This window comes from Raphanus sativus, chromosome 9 (genome assembly GCF_000801105.2).
Source record: "Raphanus sativus cultivar WK10039 chromosome 9, ASM80110v3, whole genome shotgun sequence".
Taxonomy (NCBI): Eukaryota; Viridiplantae; Streptophyta; class Magnoliopsida; order Brassicales; family Brassicaceae; genus Raphanus; species Raphanus sativus.
The window spans coordinates 31,376,804-31,392,205 of record NC_079519.1 but is presented as its reverse complement, the minus strand read 5'-3'; the positions used below and the strand labels follow the sequence as shown (position 1 = coordinate 31,392,205).

At 31.6% G+C, this 15,402-nt stretch overlaps 3 protein-coding genes across 10 annotated transcripts; 1 reads left to right on the top strand and 2 right to left on the bottom strand.

Moving 5' to 3' along the window:
• Positions 1 to 1,319: 1,319 nt before the first annotated feature.
• Positions 1,320 to 3,662, top strand: LOC108825225 (probable WRKY transcription factor 48). 2 transcript variants are annotated; one of them, XM_018598545.2, is made up of 3 exons: positions 1,320 to 2,103; positions 2,182 to 2,325; positions 2,926 to 3,662. In XM_018598545.2, the coding sequence occupies exons 1-3, from the start codon at positions 1,523 to 1,525 to the stop codon at positions 3,395 to 3,397; spliced, it is 1,197 nt and encodes a 398-aa protein (XP_018454047.2). In that variant the 5' UTR covers positions 1,320 to 1,522; the 3' UTR covers positions 3,398 to 3,662. The 2 variants fall into 2 exon arrangements, with proteins under 2 accessions (XP_018454047.2, XP_056849875.1); XM_056993895.1 differs by having other exon boundaries at positions 2,179 to 2,325.
• Positions 3,663 to 7,856: 4,194 nt separating this feature from the next.
• Positions 7,857 to 9,285, bottom strand: LOC108825880 (uncharacterized). Of its 2 annotated transcripts, XM_018599235.2 has the most exons (5): positions 9,185 to 9,285; positions 8,767 to 8,871; positions 8,474 to 8,669; positions 8,346 to 8,365; positions 7,857 to 8,089 (listed from the first exon to the last, which is right to left on the bottom strand). In XM_018599235.2, the coding sequence occupies exons 2-5, from the start codon at positions 8,862 to 8,864 to the stop codon at positions 8,059 to 8,061; spliced, it is 345 nt and encodes a 114-aa protein (XP_018454737.2). In that variant the 5' UTR covers positions 8,865 to 8,871; positions 9,185 to 9,285; the 3' UTR covers positions 7,857 to 8,058. The 2 variants fall into 2 exon arrangements, with proteins under 2 accessions (XP_018454737.2, XP_056851235.1); XM_056995255.1 differs by having other exon boundaries at positions 7,857 to 8,365.
• A 2,325-nt stretch (positions 9,286 to 11,610) lies between these two features.
• On the bottom strand, positions 11,611 to 13,900 carry LOC108826580 (kunitz trypsin inhibitor 7-like). 6 transcript variants are annotated; one of them, XM_018599946.1, is made up of 5 exons: positions 13,725 to 13,900; positions 13,343 to 13,408; positions 12,960 to 13,025; positions 12,581 to 12,646; positions 11,611 to 12,268 (listed from the first exon to the last, which is right to left on the bottom strand). In XM_018599946.1, the coding sequence occupies exons 1-5, from the start codon at positions 13,851 to 13,853 to the stop codon at positions 11,693 to 11,695; spliced, it is 903 nt and encodes a 300-aa protein (XP_018455448.1). In that variant the 5' UTR covers positions 13,854 to 13,900; the 3' UTR covers positions 11,611 to 11,692. The 6 variants fall into 6 exon arrangements, with proteins under 6 accessions (XP_018455448.1, XP_018455449.1, XP_018455450.1 ...); XM_018599947.2 differs by having other exon boundaries at positions 12,608 to 12,646; positions 13,725 to 13,892; XM_018599948.2 differs by having other exon boundaries at positions 13,752 to 13,892.
• Between the last annotated feature and the right edge of the window lie 1,502 nt (positions 13,901 to 15,402).

The following is a 15,402-nucleotide window of genomic DNA, read 5'->3' as shown; positions in this document are numbered from 1 at the left end:
TTCATTTGTTTTTCTGTAGTTTGGTTGTAGTTCCGGTTATACTTAAATATTCTTGTAAAATACTATGTTTTTTACTAATAGTTAACGGGAAAATTGACAAACAATTCTTTTTTTTCAAAAAGAAAATAATTGAGCTTGTGCAACTTTTTCAAAAAGAAATAATACTCCCTCTGTCCCACTTTAAGTGGTGTTTTAGGATTTTTATTTTGTCCCATTTTAAGTGATGTTCTCACTAATCTAGGTAGAATTTAATATGATTTGAATTTTATGACCAATTATAAAATACTGTACTTTTTTATTATTGGTTAAACTAGTTTTATTTAATGTATTTTTATGTTACCAAGATAAACTACATAAAAATATGTGTTTTCTTAATCTATGTGCAATAACCTAAAACATCACATAAAGTGGAACAGAGGGAGTAATAAATTGTGCAGACTGTAATACGGAAAGAATAGGCGAGAAGACGTCAAGTCAAAATATAATTTTATGTCAGGATCACAGATTTTCTTTTCTCGTAAAAAACGTTTTTAATGGAAAGACAACTTGCCGTTAAAAGTTAAAAATCAAGGAAAGCCGCCGGGAGCTTAAAATAAAATTGGAAAATGAACGGTCCAATAATCACATGTGCCTTGCCTTCTATCATGCGCTACTCGTATCTTTCAGTCCACCGTTTTAATTTACCTTGCTAACGTATATGGTTCTTTTTTTTTTATTCCTACAAGCAAACTTACATGAGGTAAACATGTTGCTTCGATTTTTAATTATGTAAATGTAATGTTAAAGTTTACAATTTTTTTTTCACGTTAAGAATCCAGTTGATATTGAATTTCTACCTTCAAAGTTCACATCCTTGTAGTTGTAAGTTGTAACCCATCAAACACACACCAACCATTTGCAAAGAGTTATTATTTTTTTTTTTCGTCACAAAAAAAAGAGTTATTTTTTTCAAGCACGTAGTAAAAAAGAAATGTAAACTCCGAATGATATTTGGACCAGAATAAAATGAGAGACCAAATTGTAACTATGCCGTTAGGAAACAAGACACAATGTCGAATAAAGAAGAAATGAATTGAAATGAAGGGACAAAAATTTATTTCCCGGCGAAGGACGGCACCGTCACGCTGCCATTCATGACCGTACGCTTTCCATGACTGGCGTTTACCCGCGGTGACCAATTTTTTATTTATTATTATATATATTTTGGTATCATTTTATTATATGTGTATTACATTTTTAATATTCTTGCCCCCGTTAATGAGAGGACATAAAATAATAAGACAAAACTAATGGGAAACCTCCTAAATCCAAGCTGTTTTCCAGAAGAACTCAAACTCCATAAAAGTTATATTCACACCTCTATTTCTCTTCCCTTATCTCAAATCACACAAACCATTACAAAAAACATATCATATCATCAATTCACCTGACAAATCTAAAGAAAAGTTCTCTCATCTGAAGATGACAATGATGATGATATCTCTATAAACTATCCGCTCAGAGATTCCATCTTTTCTATTACATGGAGAAGAAAATAGAAGAAGATCATCATCAAAAACAACAACAAATGGAGCAGCTCAACAGTACCAAGAACACAGAGACTAAGATCCAGCACCAAGAAGACCAACAGCAACAAATGTTTCAAGCAACAACGTCATCGCACATGGCGAATCTAGATACGTCATCAGATCATCATCATCAGTTGGAGCTAGCTGGGAACAACATTAATCTAGCAAGCATCTTCGATGCTCCAGTTTCATCACCTTTTCCTTATTCTTATTTAGAAGATCCCGATCCTTTTCTTGACTTTCTCCCACAAGACCATCATCAATTTTCTTCATCCTCTAATTCATCTTCTTTTTCATTCGATGCCTTTCCTCTCCAAAACAACAATACCAACCTCTTTAATACGGATTTACCCTTGTCTCAACCTTCAACAACAAAGCGTGCGTCATCAGAAGTTGTGAACATAGCACCGATGTCTCCAAACTCAAACTCAGTCTCCTCTTCATCCAAGGAAGTTGCAAACGATAATATTGATAAAAATGTTACTCTTAAAGATCCAGAAGAAGGAGAACAAGAGCAAAAGGGTACTAAGCCACAGTAAGTAATTAATTAACTGATTCATTTATGTTTGGGTTGGGTTTGGAATATATTAAAATTCTGTGTTATGTTTTGAAGGTTGAAGGCAAAGAAGAAAAACCAAAAGAAGGCAAGAGAGGCTAGGGTTGCGTTTCTGACGAGGAGCGATATTGATAATCTTGACGATGGTTATAGGTGGAGAAAGTACGGCCAGAAAGCTGTCAAAAACAGTCCTTATCCTAGGTAATATATATTACTATGTATACATGTGGCTTAGCTAGATCCATATATATCATCAGCACTTTGCAATGCATCTGTGTTAACATATACTTGATATGCATAAGTAATATACTTTACTTTTTTTTTGGTCAAAAGTAATATATTTCACAAGATCCGGTTTTCCTACTGATAAAAGAATCATCTACAATTTCTACATGAATTTCTTTTTGGTTCCATATAGCATTTGCTAGATGCTCGCCCTAGATTCAGTGTGCTCTATATGTGCATATCACATGACTCTAATTCATATTCTACAAATGTTCAACTATGATAATATATATAGACGACTGTATACCTAATACGCGTTTTGTGTAGGGTCCAAAATGTTTGAATTTTCGTTTCCAAGAATATATTATCGTTCCATTCCATGAGGTTTCTGTGTTTTTTCTTCCCTTGATTTTGGTTGCTTGTGTCGGAAGATGTCTATCTCAACTAGTTCCAAACTTGATCTAGAGATCTTCTTTTCCTCATATCTTCCAAATTTAATTTTCCCCAAACTTTATAGTAAACACGTTTAATTTATTTATATACATAATATTTAATATCAAGTCTTATAATGTACAGAAGCTATTACCGTTGCACAACAGTGGGTTGTGGAGTGAAGAAGAGAGTGGAGAGATCCTCTGATGATCCTTACATCGTCATGACAACCTACGAAGGTCAACACACTCACCCATTTCCCATGACACGTGGACACATCGCAATGCTTACGTCACCAATCCTCGACCATGGTGCAACCACGACGTCATCATCATCATTTGCTATCCCTCAGCCACGCTACTTGCTGACCCAGCATCACCAACCCTACAGTAGCATGTACAACAACTCTCTAAGCATGATTAACCGAAGCTCCTCAGATGGCACTTTCGTAAATCCAGGATCATCATCATTCCCTGGATTTGGTTATGACATGTCACAAGCTTCTACTTCAACTACTTCGGCCATTAGAGATCATGGATTACTTCAAGATATTCTTCCTTCTCAGATCAGGTCGGATACTACTAACACCAGAACCAATCAAGAGGATAAGAAATGAAGAACGTTATTTTTGCAGGGGCAATTGTTTTTTTGGCCGGAACCGGTTGATATGTTTTACGAGGAATTTTTGGCCGGCTTAGATAATTAAAGAACGATCATAATTAAACCGATATTGCTGGCTGGCTTTCTAATGTTCTTCTTGATCAATATCTAGTATCGAATAACCGATGCTAACTAGGAACATAGGTTTGTAGCATATGTGATTTAGATATAACTTCATCTTTCTATTTTGAGTATTAATAAAAGTGTACATTTTATTCGAAGACTATATACGGACGGAGTGTAAACTAAAAATAAAATTGGTACTTTTTCTATGGTTATAAATCTAGGACTAGGAGTATGAGTATGCTTGTGCCAAAAAAAAGGAGTATGAGTATGCATTTGGAGCTCGGTTAAATTATACTCATACTCCTAGATTTATAATTTAACCGAACTCCAAAGGCATATCATACTAGGAGTATATACAGTATATAGACTTTTCACACCATTTAATTTGTAACTAGATCTTGACCTGTGCGACCGCACGGGTATTAATTTTCAGTTTTAGCTTTTTTTATACTAAATAATATATTTATAATATTTAATCGTTTTATATTGACTAAGTTAGGGGTGGGTATTTGGGTATCCACTCGAATTCGGTTAAAATCTATTCGGATTTGAGTTTTTTGAGTTTAAAGATTCTACCTATATTCGGGTATTTATAAACTTTGGTTCCGGTTTGATTCAGATCTTTGCGGGTTTGATAACCCGTTTAAACTATTTTTGAATTTTCAAAATTTATATATCTTTAAATTTCCCTAAATCTAAAAATAAAAATAATATAACATGTAAATTTGAGTAATGTAAGCCAAAGTACCTAAATTAAAAATTAAAATAAGTTTAACTTGAATATTTGGATGAAGAAAAAATATATATTTTAAATATTTTTGGAGTTTTGATTATTGTTTATCTACTTTAAAATGTTTACTTTTGATTATTTTTTATATTTGAAATATTTTAACCAACTTAAAATAGCTTATATCTTGGATATTAATTCGAAAAATAGCTAACATATTGAAGTATATAAATATGATTTAAATACATTTGAATATCTGAAATATTTCGTTCGAATGAAGTTTGGTTATGGTTCTCTAGATACCAAAATGGTAAATCCGTTTGGATATTATCTAGTTTCGGTTCAAATATGCTAATATTTTTTCGTTCAAATTTTTTAAATGAAGAGTTGATATTATAATTTTCAGAATCGTTTATCTAATAAAAATGTATTTTTTGAATTTGACATTGATTTAATGAAGAAGTTAATGAAGTGTATTTAATTTAAATTTAATTTGGAAAACACATTAATTGAAGTGGAAAAGACAGCATTAAAATTGGAAATATTATTTAATGTCAGTGGCATACCATTGTATATAAAAGTGAAAACTAAGGAGTATTTTATATGGTTACTTCTCTTTTAATAATATAGATCATGCTATCAACTAGTCGGACTCTCGTTTTTATTCAAGTCTTACATTTATTGTATTTCTATAATTTCCAAACGATGTGTATATTGATCACATAATTGAATGTTCATCGATTTTCAAGTTTCAAAATTATCATACTGCCCCTTCATACTTATTCTGAATAGGCACTACAATTTCAACAATTAAAACAAATAGCTTAAACAATCTTCCCTTAGTTTCGTATTGTAAGTAGTTTTAGCAAAAAAAATATTTTGAAATATGAATAGTTTTAAAACATTTTAATATAATTTTTGTATTTATGGTATATTGTGTAACCAATAAAAATATGTTAGTTTTTTTATAATTGGTTAAATTTATATACTCTCTCCATTTCAATAAGATCCACTTTCTAGGAAATTTTTTTGTTTCAAAAGATATATTTTTTTATGTTTTCAAGGTACTTTTTGTCAACTAATAATGAAAAATTGTTGTTTTCAAAAATATTAATTATATTTCTTAAAATTTTATTGGTTTAGAAATATAGAAAACATAAAGTTACAAAAAACCATGCAGCAATAACTATATTTTAATATATTTTTTTAATAAGTGTGAAAATCTTATAATATGTATTATTTTGAAGTGGAGGGAATATTAAATAGTATTCTCAAAAAGTAATAGATTTTTTAATATTAAATTTTTTATCTAAAACTATTTACAAATGGAAAGAGGGAGTATAAGATAAATAGCTTTGGTCACATGGATGCTGCATATTAGCTTTTGGTATGCAGATAAATGTAAATTCATATTTATCTTTATATAATACTCAGGAAAGGTCTTTCTTTTGGTCTTAAACTCGAAGTCTCTTTTACAGTCTTCTTCGCGGCGACTTTTATGTTAGTCTTCCATTATCACAAATAATATTCAAAATGACTTTTAGGATTGATAAGCACACCATTTGTGTAACATGCGTAGTTGACTAACCATTTGCTGTAGATATGGCCATATGAACCATATTTTAACATAGTCAACATTACTTTTTTTTTGTTAGCAGTCAACATTATTTATTTAATTCTCCTTTTCCATAACCAAATGGAAACAGGATCGTATCTAGCGTAAGTTTTCTTTTAAAGAAGTATTTACATACAAGATAAAAAACTGAATTGTATATAATAACACTATTATATAACTATATTAATGTCTTTATATATATCTTATACCAGTTTGTGCAAGTCATCCATTGACATTAGTTAACAAACGCAAACCTAAACCCACACACCGATGTGTACAAAATACATATATATAGATATATCATAAAGTTTCTGCATGAAGCTATATATGTGTGCATATGTGCTTTAGGTCTTTTTCAGGAAGGCGATAGCTACGCAAGTGATGTATGGCTGATATTAAATACTATAAAAGTAAATGCAAAAAGCACAGAGTTAGTAATGTCCATAATGGATTGTCGTTTAAACACTAAAAAATAGAAACAGGAGGAGTTCTAACAGGCTACTCATCAACCCTACTCCATCACCTAGGCCTGGGCATAAAATCCGGAACCCGAAATCCGAACCGAACCCGAACCGAAAAACCCGACCCGTTATCCGACCCGAAATGTAAAAATACCCGAATGGGTCTTGTAGGGTGGTATAAAAAATATCCGAACCCGAACTGGTATTAACCGAACCCGAACAGGTAACCCGAAAAATCCGAAACTAATAGTTAATATAAATATTTTAAAATATATATATATATATATATATAAGTATTTTAGTTATTAAATTTAATATTCGTGATAATATGATATATAATAATAAATATTAACAATATTAAAATGTTTTAAGTACAAAATTAGTTATAAAGAAGTAATTTATAATTTGTTCATTGGAATAACAAGTCTACTCTCTATAATATAATGTATATTGTTTACAAATAATGTTTGTTTTCATGTTTGATTTAATATTTTATTGTTATTTTAGCAATTTTATGTGTGATAGATTAATTTTTATTAATTTAGTTGTTTTTCTTTACGTTTTTTTTAAGTTTTTATTTTTTTACTTTGGTTATATCCGAACCGAACCGATATAACCCGAACCCGAATGATATATGATTACTTTATGGGTTTTAGGACGCAATATAGTTATTATCCGAACCCGAAGTGTTATTATCCGAACCCGACCCATACTAATGAAATTTTACTATGGGACCTAGGAGCGTAAACCCGAAAACCCGAAAACCCGAAAATCCGAAAAACCCGACCCGAACGCCAACGGGTACCCGAACGCCCAGGCCTACCATCACCAATTAAGTATCAAAACAAAGCATGCTTTGTATATTATGGAGAGTTAATACTAATCAATATGTTTCTTTATTACATCAAGCTTCAAACATGACACATATACTTGTACGTACATATACATTAGTCTATTTTTATTGCTGCCGGTTGTGTTAGATCTTAAATGTTGACAGTAAAAATAAGTTGTAGTAGTTGAGCCAGACTTGATGTTCGAACCGAGACTCATAATATTTTTGATTTATCAAACTTTTCATCAACTTTTCAAAATAGCCTGAAGAATCATATATATTGGTATGGACCAAGCCCAAATTTTCTTCATTAAAAGAAGCCAGAAATGGAGAATTATACATATAATGAACAAGCAAATAAATTTTATTTGAGATTATGAAAACTTCGGCTTAGTGAGAACCTAGCAATGATTTTGGAATTATTAAATAGGTGTGTTCCTTTGCTTCCTAAGGGCACTTGTTAACAAAATCAGAAGTTGAATCTTAATCTGGATTCCAACAAAACTGAAAACTGTCTAATAGTTTTTGATTTTGGATTTGATTCATGCGAAGATCTGTCTTAAAAAGTGAAGCACGATGACTCTCTCTACCTTCTTATGAATTTGAAACTTGCATGATAAAAGTGTTATTCAGCCAAACATGTTTTTGTATTTGTAGCATGCAGATATGCAACTCTTCATAAATTTTCGTACTATGAAAACTTGGAATCTGAAGAAAGGGAAATTTAAAAACTTCAACTACTCAATCCAAAGGTTTCACAATTAATGTGATCTCAAGTAAAATTTGAAACAAAGGGGAAAGTAATAGATTCATAATCTGTTGTTCAAAAAGGGAGGCAGAGAAACATCGTCTAAGAAGTTAAATCACTTCGTCTTGTCTGTTGTTTCACCATCTTCATTTGCAGCTGAAGATTCCTTTAGAATATGTGCACCAAGTCATAAGCAAATCTACTCCATCGTTAAGGGAACATAATACTGAGAGAAACAGAGACAATATAGAGCTGTTTTCTAATGTGCATATTAGCCTTACCTTTTTCTCTAAACGCTTACTAAACCAAAAGGCCATTGAGAGTCTGACCACAAGATTTTACCTACACTATACCATTCAGATGTTCTATCATAAAGCTAATCAAACCAATGATCTACGTTTTCACATTTTCATAAAACAAGTGTAACCACGAGAGATCGAGATCCAAAAGGATACGTCCAGAACAGCACAAAAGACTGCAAAATAAGATAAAAACAAGACCGTAATTAGAGCTTGACAGGCTGATAATAGCACATAAAAGGACAAAACTGAGAGTAGCTTAAGGTTGAGTGGTGATGTCATACCATAAGGCCACCAAGAAAGCCGTCAAAAAGAACACGATTCCACGAATCAAAGTACAAGTCTGCGGAGAATCCTGCCTTAGCAATGAGTCCAACAGATGTGATCAACATCACCACAAAGTAAAACACAAAACCAGTCAACCCCGTGAATCCACTAATCCCCGCAAGGACTCCAGCGATGATAGACAGAAACGTCCGGCTGCAAAACAAGACACAGACATAGTCAAAACAAGAATCAAAGCTGTTCTGTTTGAAAGAAAAAAACAGAGTTGTGGTAATGAATAAAAAAAAAAAACCTGTTCTGTATGACTTTCAAATTCTTCTGCAGATTCTCTCCACTGAAGGTTGGAATATCACTCATGGCATCCTTTGATCTCTTCTCAGACGAACCCATTGCAAATCTGACAAACACAAGTTCCAAATTACACATCGCGTCTGCGAAAAGACAGAACTTTTGCTTGTCCTTATAGTTCTAGATTAGAGCAAAGGTGAGAACTTTGCTTCTTGTTCTCATAATCGATCAGAAACCCTAAATTTGTATTGAATAGAGCTGAAAGATTAGGACTTTCTAATCGAAGTACCGATTCCATATCATCCCAACAAATCTAAAGACTTTACGACCAAAACCCAAAATAGTCAATGTAAGATCGATCTGGTTTAACGATATACTATGAGATCTACGCAAACATAGAAGAAGGGGATAGAAAAACTTACAGTTAGAAACGAGATCAGGAAGAGCAAAGCAGCGAATCTGAGAGAGAGAGAGAGAGAGAGAGAGAGAGAGAGAGAGGTTATCTTCTAAAGCCCATTCAAAGCCTCTTAACAGGAAGCAAAAAAAAAACTTATATATATTTTTGGGCTATATTTTTTGTAGTTAAAAACAAATAATTTCTTTCATATAATTAAATAGACATAATCTGATATACAAGTGCAATTCCTAAGAGAGTGAATTGGTTTTGTTAGCTATATGGCAGTATATATTAAATAACAAAATATATAGAATTTGCAAACTTTGATATATAAGTTGTTTGTTATCTTTTTCTTGTTGTTGTTCTAAATTTTAATTGATAATTTGTAGTGAAAAAAAGCTAAGAGACACTTTGTAGAATAGTAAATTGCCTGTTTTGCTCTTAATAAAAAAAATACAAAAAATAATCCTAGAATATCATTAAAACATGTTTATCCAATGGAGAAATACAAAAGAAAAATGACATCCTCGCTTCTGTAATTAGCTAGCAAAATGCTTAGTTTTTCTTCTTCTCTCTTTTTTTTTTTTTAACTAGCTTCTGTAATTAGCTAGCAAAACTAGCTTTAGGGGGTGTTATTGGATTCCTAATATGTAGAGATTTTTATAGATTTGGATTTTATAATAATTCTGGTGTTATTCAATTAAGACTTTTAAAAAGTATGTTAAAGGTTGATGTTATTGATTTATGAATTTATAATAAGTATTTAGAAGTTTACAAAAATCTAGAGTTATTTGATTCATTGTTTTTCAATATCAATGAAAAAATTGTGTTATTCAAAAAATAAAGAAAGTTATTGATTTTGTCATCTTTTAAAATCTGTAGTTATTAGATCATTGATTTATAAGAACTTGCTTTATAAAATTTGTCTCTCGAAATATTGCATCTAGCCCTAGTATTCTTAAAAACTCTTTTTATAATTTAACAAAAGCAAATAACAGGATCACAAACTACATTCCGTAGCCGTCAAAACTATAAGACGCCTGGGTGTAGTAAGCTATTGTTATCATAACATCTCTATCAATGGTGGTTTTAAATGTATCATAATCATTCAAACTCAATCACTGCTTTGATGAAGATTTATGTTTTCTCTCACTTGATTATTCTCCTCAGCTCTAAACGTTCGAGCATCTGTAGTATCACCCATTCCAACTGCAGAACGAACGTAGTTGCACCATTTACAAATATGAGTTGCAGATCTTCAAATTTTGCAACAGAATCATAGCGTAGATGGGTATGTGTGGAATGTTTCTGTGGATAAATAAAAATTGTTTTCAGTTATAATATGTTTGAAAGCTTTAATAAATTTATGTAATCAAATACTACCTTTAGATACTCATCCCACACCTCATCTGGTTTATCCAAATCCAGAATTACAGCGTTGAAGATCCAAATAGTTTTGGTGTATGGTTTTCAAAATTGTATTCTACTTAGGTAGTGCTTGTGTTCTTTTTGGCATCCAAGTTTTTCATTGAGAACAGCTAAGATTTTTTAATCCACTGTAAACTTGTTTATTAGACCACTAGCATCACGCCGATGAATAGCATCGACAACAGATCGGCCAAGAGTTTTGTTTCCTCTTGTACTCATTGACTACACATACCTTTTTCTTTACTTTTCTGTGAATTTCCCATCAGTTAGTTATAGTAATATATCACATAATCAAAATCAATATAGATAGGAAAAGAAACGCAAAGCAAAATATGAAAAAAGATGCAATCAAACGAAGCATGCATGTTATACGTGCAAAAGTTAGAAATGAATAATACCTGCAGAGACAAAAGTTCTAGTAAAGCTAATGATTATAACTCGTCTTTGACTTGGAGATAATTATTAGAAATTGAATAGTCGGCAAAATAACCGATAATAACAAATGCAACAAACATAATATTATTCAGTACTTTAGAGATAAACTCTACCAAAGTTTAAAATTATTTATAGCTAAATAATCTGTTATAATCTACAAGATTCTTTGACAAATTTTTTAAGAATCTAGAAATTCTTTTTAAATCTATTAAACTATTTATTTTCTAAAATAATCAAAACTATTTTAAAATCTTAAACCAATAACATCCCCTTAGTTTATTTGTCATTTTTCTTTCCACCGGATTGGAAATCCATAAGCTACTTTGCTACCCAATTTAAAATCTAGTCCATGGTTGTGCAACTCGGATAGACTGCAACAGAGACGAGAGCAGAGAGAACTGTAAAATTCTTGGCGATTGAATAGTATGAGGTGAACGCATATGAATAAAATCCTCGTTCCATTCATGGCGCGTTTTCAATATGATATAATACTATGCAAATATTCATAGCTGATAACAAATTATCATGTTTGAACAGCAATTATTAATTTAGTTTTGAAGTGAGAACATTACATGAGTATTCATCATATGTTTACGTCAAGTTTTATTTAATTTTGAAATGAAAACAGATTACATAGTAATAAAGCCCGGGTAAAAACGAAACATGCGACTTAATAATAATTATATTCAGGAGGATAATGCTGGAAGAAAAGAACCTCCAACTCTCCAGAATTCGCCATCAACCTATCTTTACCAATTGCACTGTTAGATAAACTGATACTCGTTTCATAAACGTCTGGATAGACACTTTCACCTATAGTAAACATGTAATACGAGTCAGTCATGTGGATCCGGAACAAACTATCTTCCCTTCCCTCAACTCCGCCCAGGACTACTTCACCATTTGCAACTCTCCAAACCCCTGATTCGCCGCATTGACTTGGGTTTACGAACTTAATGCTAAGTTTAGTTGATTCACGTATGACAGTATCTGGTGTTGATGGTGGTAATATAAACATAACGGGCTCGGGTGCTATAGTTGGTCTAGTGAACATTACCGGTTGGTGTGGGCATGTCTTGGGATCTGAGGAACTTGGATTCATTCGGCAAATCCACATGTTGTAGTCGGCCGACATGAAGCTGATGTAATAGGGAACGTTGGGCAAGACTTGCCCTCCGTCGACAGAAAACACTACGTCCGTCACCACAGGCGGTCGGGGCGGTCCTTGAATACCAGGGGGCGGGGCCTGAAACAAAACGGAAATGGGATCCACATTTATATTGTAAAGACATAAAATACAAATAAAAGAAATTATAAAATATAGGAAAAAAATACTCAAAAACCAAAGAGTAGATAGGAACACGAAAATATAAAAATTTATATAGAAAAGAGATTTATTTATGTTAAATGTGAGCTCTATAATTACAAAAATTCTAATAGCGTTTTTTCTTTTTCTCAGTTCAATGTACATATAAATACTCATAAACTTTAATTACAGAATTTTTTTATTTTTTAAAATATGGCCTTTGAAAACGGGAGCCGTAGGCCTAGGTTTTACCATGCTTGGCTCAGGGACGCCACTTACTTGTCCAACAACACCAGGTGGTTCTTGAATACTAGGGGCCTGAAAAAAACGGAATGGAGCCCACATTTATATTGTAAAAACATAAAATACAAGTAAAAGAAATGATAAAGTAGAAGAAATAAAAAAATACTCAGAAACCAAAGAGGAGATAAAAACGAGAAAAAATAAAAAAGTACATTAAAAAGAACATTTATTTATGTCAAATGTGGGCTCTATAACTATAAAAATTTTATTCGTGTTTTTTTCTTCTTTTTTCAATCAATTCAATGTACATTTAAATACTCCTAAATTTTAATTATATAAATATATATTTTTTTAAAATATGGCCTTTGCAAACAGGCCTAGGCTTTACCATGCTTGGCTCAGGGACGCCACTCACTTGTCCAACAACACCAGGCGGTCCTTGAATACCAGGGGCCTGAAACAAAACCGGAATGGAGCCCACGTTTATATTGTAAAGACATAAAATACAAGTAAAAGAAATGATAAAATAGAAGAAATATAAAAAAAAAAATTCAGAAACCAAAGAGTAGATAGAAACGAGAAAAAATAAAAAATTATATTAAAAAGAAAATTTACTTATGTTAGATGTGGGCTCTATAACTATAAAAAATTATTTGTGTTTTTTTTTCAATTCAATGTACATTTAAATACTCCTATACTTTAATTATATAAACATTTTTTAAAAAATAATATATGGCCTTTGAAAACGGGGTTTCTAGGCCTAGGCTTTACCATGCTTGGCTCAGGAACGCCACTCACTTGTCCAACAACACCAGGCGGTCCTTGAATACCAGGGGCCTGAAACAAAACCGAAATGAGGCCCACGTTTATATTGTAAAGACATAAAATACAAGTAAAAATGACAAAATAGAGGAAATAAAAAAAATATATTCTGAAACCAAAGAGGAGACAGGAACGAGAAAAAATAAAAAATTATATAAAAAGAGAAGATTTATTTATGTTAAATGTGGGCTCTATAATTATAAAATTTTTATTAGTGCTTTTTTTTTCTTTTTAGTTGTACATATAAATACTCCTAAACTTTAATTATATAAACATTTTTTTTCAAAACATATATGGTCTTTGAAAAGCGGTTCCTAAGCCTAGGCTTTACCATGCTTGGCTCAGGGACGCCACTCACTTGTCTAGGATGATGTTTTTTTTCTTTTTTGCAACTAACACCAGATGATGTTGTTATGACAACGACCAAGAAACAGATCATGATCAATCGCGATGTTGTCATATTTGTGTATGTTTATTTCTGAGTTTTTGTGTTCTTTTGTGTGTGTGATATGGCTTTGAATTTTAAGTTCCTTTTATAGAGAGAGATTAGGGAAATAGTGGGATTCAATACTACTCCACTTGCTTTTTTTTTTGACTAAATTCTACTCCACTTGCTTTCTTATACGGTTACAATTTATAAACGTTGACTATTCCTTACAATGTGGATCTTGATCATGGGTGAATGTACGTAGTATGGATAACATGGGGGTATGTCCGTATGTGCACCCACTCAATGCTTGAAGTACTAACGTTGACTTTTGCTTACAATATGGATCTTTCACTCGTATTCTTCTTTTACCACTTGTGCATCCAACTAAAAAAATCCACTTGGATTCGCCCATGATCGGGTTGTGGATCCGGGGGTAATTTTCGTCAAAGCTACCAACTGATTATAAGTTGCTACAGACAAGTTTTCAAATGTTAAGTTTCATGATTTTCAAATTTTAACCAACGGGTGCTGATGAAATTTATTTTATCTTACCTCACTTTACTTCTGATGCAAGATATTTCTCACATTCTAGACGCTTAACGTACAAACTCTTAAAATAATGACTTCAACGACACTCGTAGCAATAACCTCTTTATTCCCCCTTACAATAATGAATAAGACCTTTTTTGGACAAACCCAATATAGAAATTACATGTTGGTTCTTTATCAACGATTGACAAAAAACACTCTTCAGGAGGTCGAGCGAATAAATTCTAGTGAACTTTCATATATTGTTTATTAAATCAAACGTTATGGTGTAAGTAAATCGGTCTATGATATTATCAGTAGCGGATCTAGACCAGATATTTGACGGGGGCACATATATAATACATATATTTAAAATCATTTTATATAGTATAATAAAATAATAATTTATTAAAAATATTATAAACTATTAATCATAAAACATAATCAAGTATAAACTGTCAAAATAATTAACACTAACTTTTTCAACACATGAATTTTTTAATAAAATAACTTTAAGAATTCTAAAACTTCTTTATAAATGTTATTAGTCACATTAATTCTGTTACACTTAAAGTAATCTGAAAAATATATAGAAAGTATCTTCAAATTTACATTATATAACAATTTATCAAAATTGTATATAACTTGTTTTTATCATCATACCATAAAGAAAAAAAATAAAAATCTAAAATATGAAATAAAATATACATAGAATGTGGCGTAAAAACTTGAAATCTAAAGATGAATATATAAAATATAATATAAAGACTATGAAAAGATGTTGTCCAGAAAAAGACTATGAAAAGACAAATAGACAAAGGAACAAGTAGACGTATCAATCAAATTAATTACAGCAAAATTGAAAAAAAAAAGATGAGAATAATAATAAAATGGATGGATATCGAACCCTGGAAAGAGCAGAACATTACTGAAGCATCTTTACCAATTACTCTACAGAACTGAGTTGTTCCCTATCTTGTTAAGACTTTACTTCGTCTTGTGTGTTGTTTCACTCTTCATTTGCAGCTGAAGATTCCTCAGAATATGTGCA

Excerpts from the sequence above, each read along its gene's own strand:
- LOC108825225 (XM_056993895.1), top strand. The coding sequence starts at position 1,523 with ATGGAGAAGAAAATAGAAGAAGATCATCATCAAAAACAACAACAAATG. Across the intron at positions 2,104-2,178 it reads CAAAAGGGTACTAAGCCACA|AAGGTTGAAGGCAAAGAAGA; the intron begins GTAAGTAATTAA and ends TGTTATGTTTTG. Across the intron at positions 2,326-2,925 it reads AAAAACAGTCCTTATCCTAG|AAGCTATTACCGTTGCACAA; the intron begins GTAATATATATT and ends TATAATGTACAG.
- LOC108825880 (XM_056995255.1), bottom strand. The coding sequence starts at position 8,864 with ATGGGTTCGTCTGAGAAGAGATCAAAGGATGCCATGAGTGATATTCCA. Across the intron at positions 8,670-8,766 it reads TTGAAAGTCATACAGAACAG|CCGGACGTTTCTGTCTATCA; the intron begins GTTTTTTTTTTT and ends CTTGTTTTGCAG. Across the intron at positions 8,366-8,473 it reads GCTTTCTTGGTGGCCTTATG|TCTTTTGTGCTGTTCTGGAC; the intron begins GTATGACATCAC and ends CTTATTTTGCAG.
- LOC108826580 (XM_018599946.1), bottom strand. The coding sequence starts at position 13,853 with ATGACAACATCGCGATTGATCATGATCTGTTTCTTGGTCGTTGTCATA. Across the intron at positions 13,409-13,724 it reads GCGTCCCTGAGCCAAGCATG|GCCCCTGGTATTCAAGGACC; the intron begins GTAAAGCCTAGG and ends GTTTTGTTTCAG. Across the intron at positions 13,026-13,342 it reads GCGTTCCTGAGCCAAGCATG|GCCCCTGGTATTCAAGGACC; the intron begins GTAAAGCCTAGG and ends GTTTTGTTTCAG.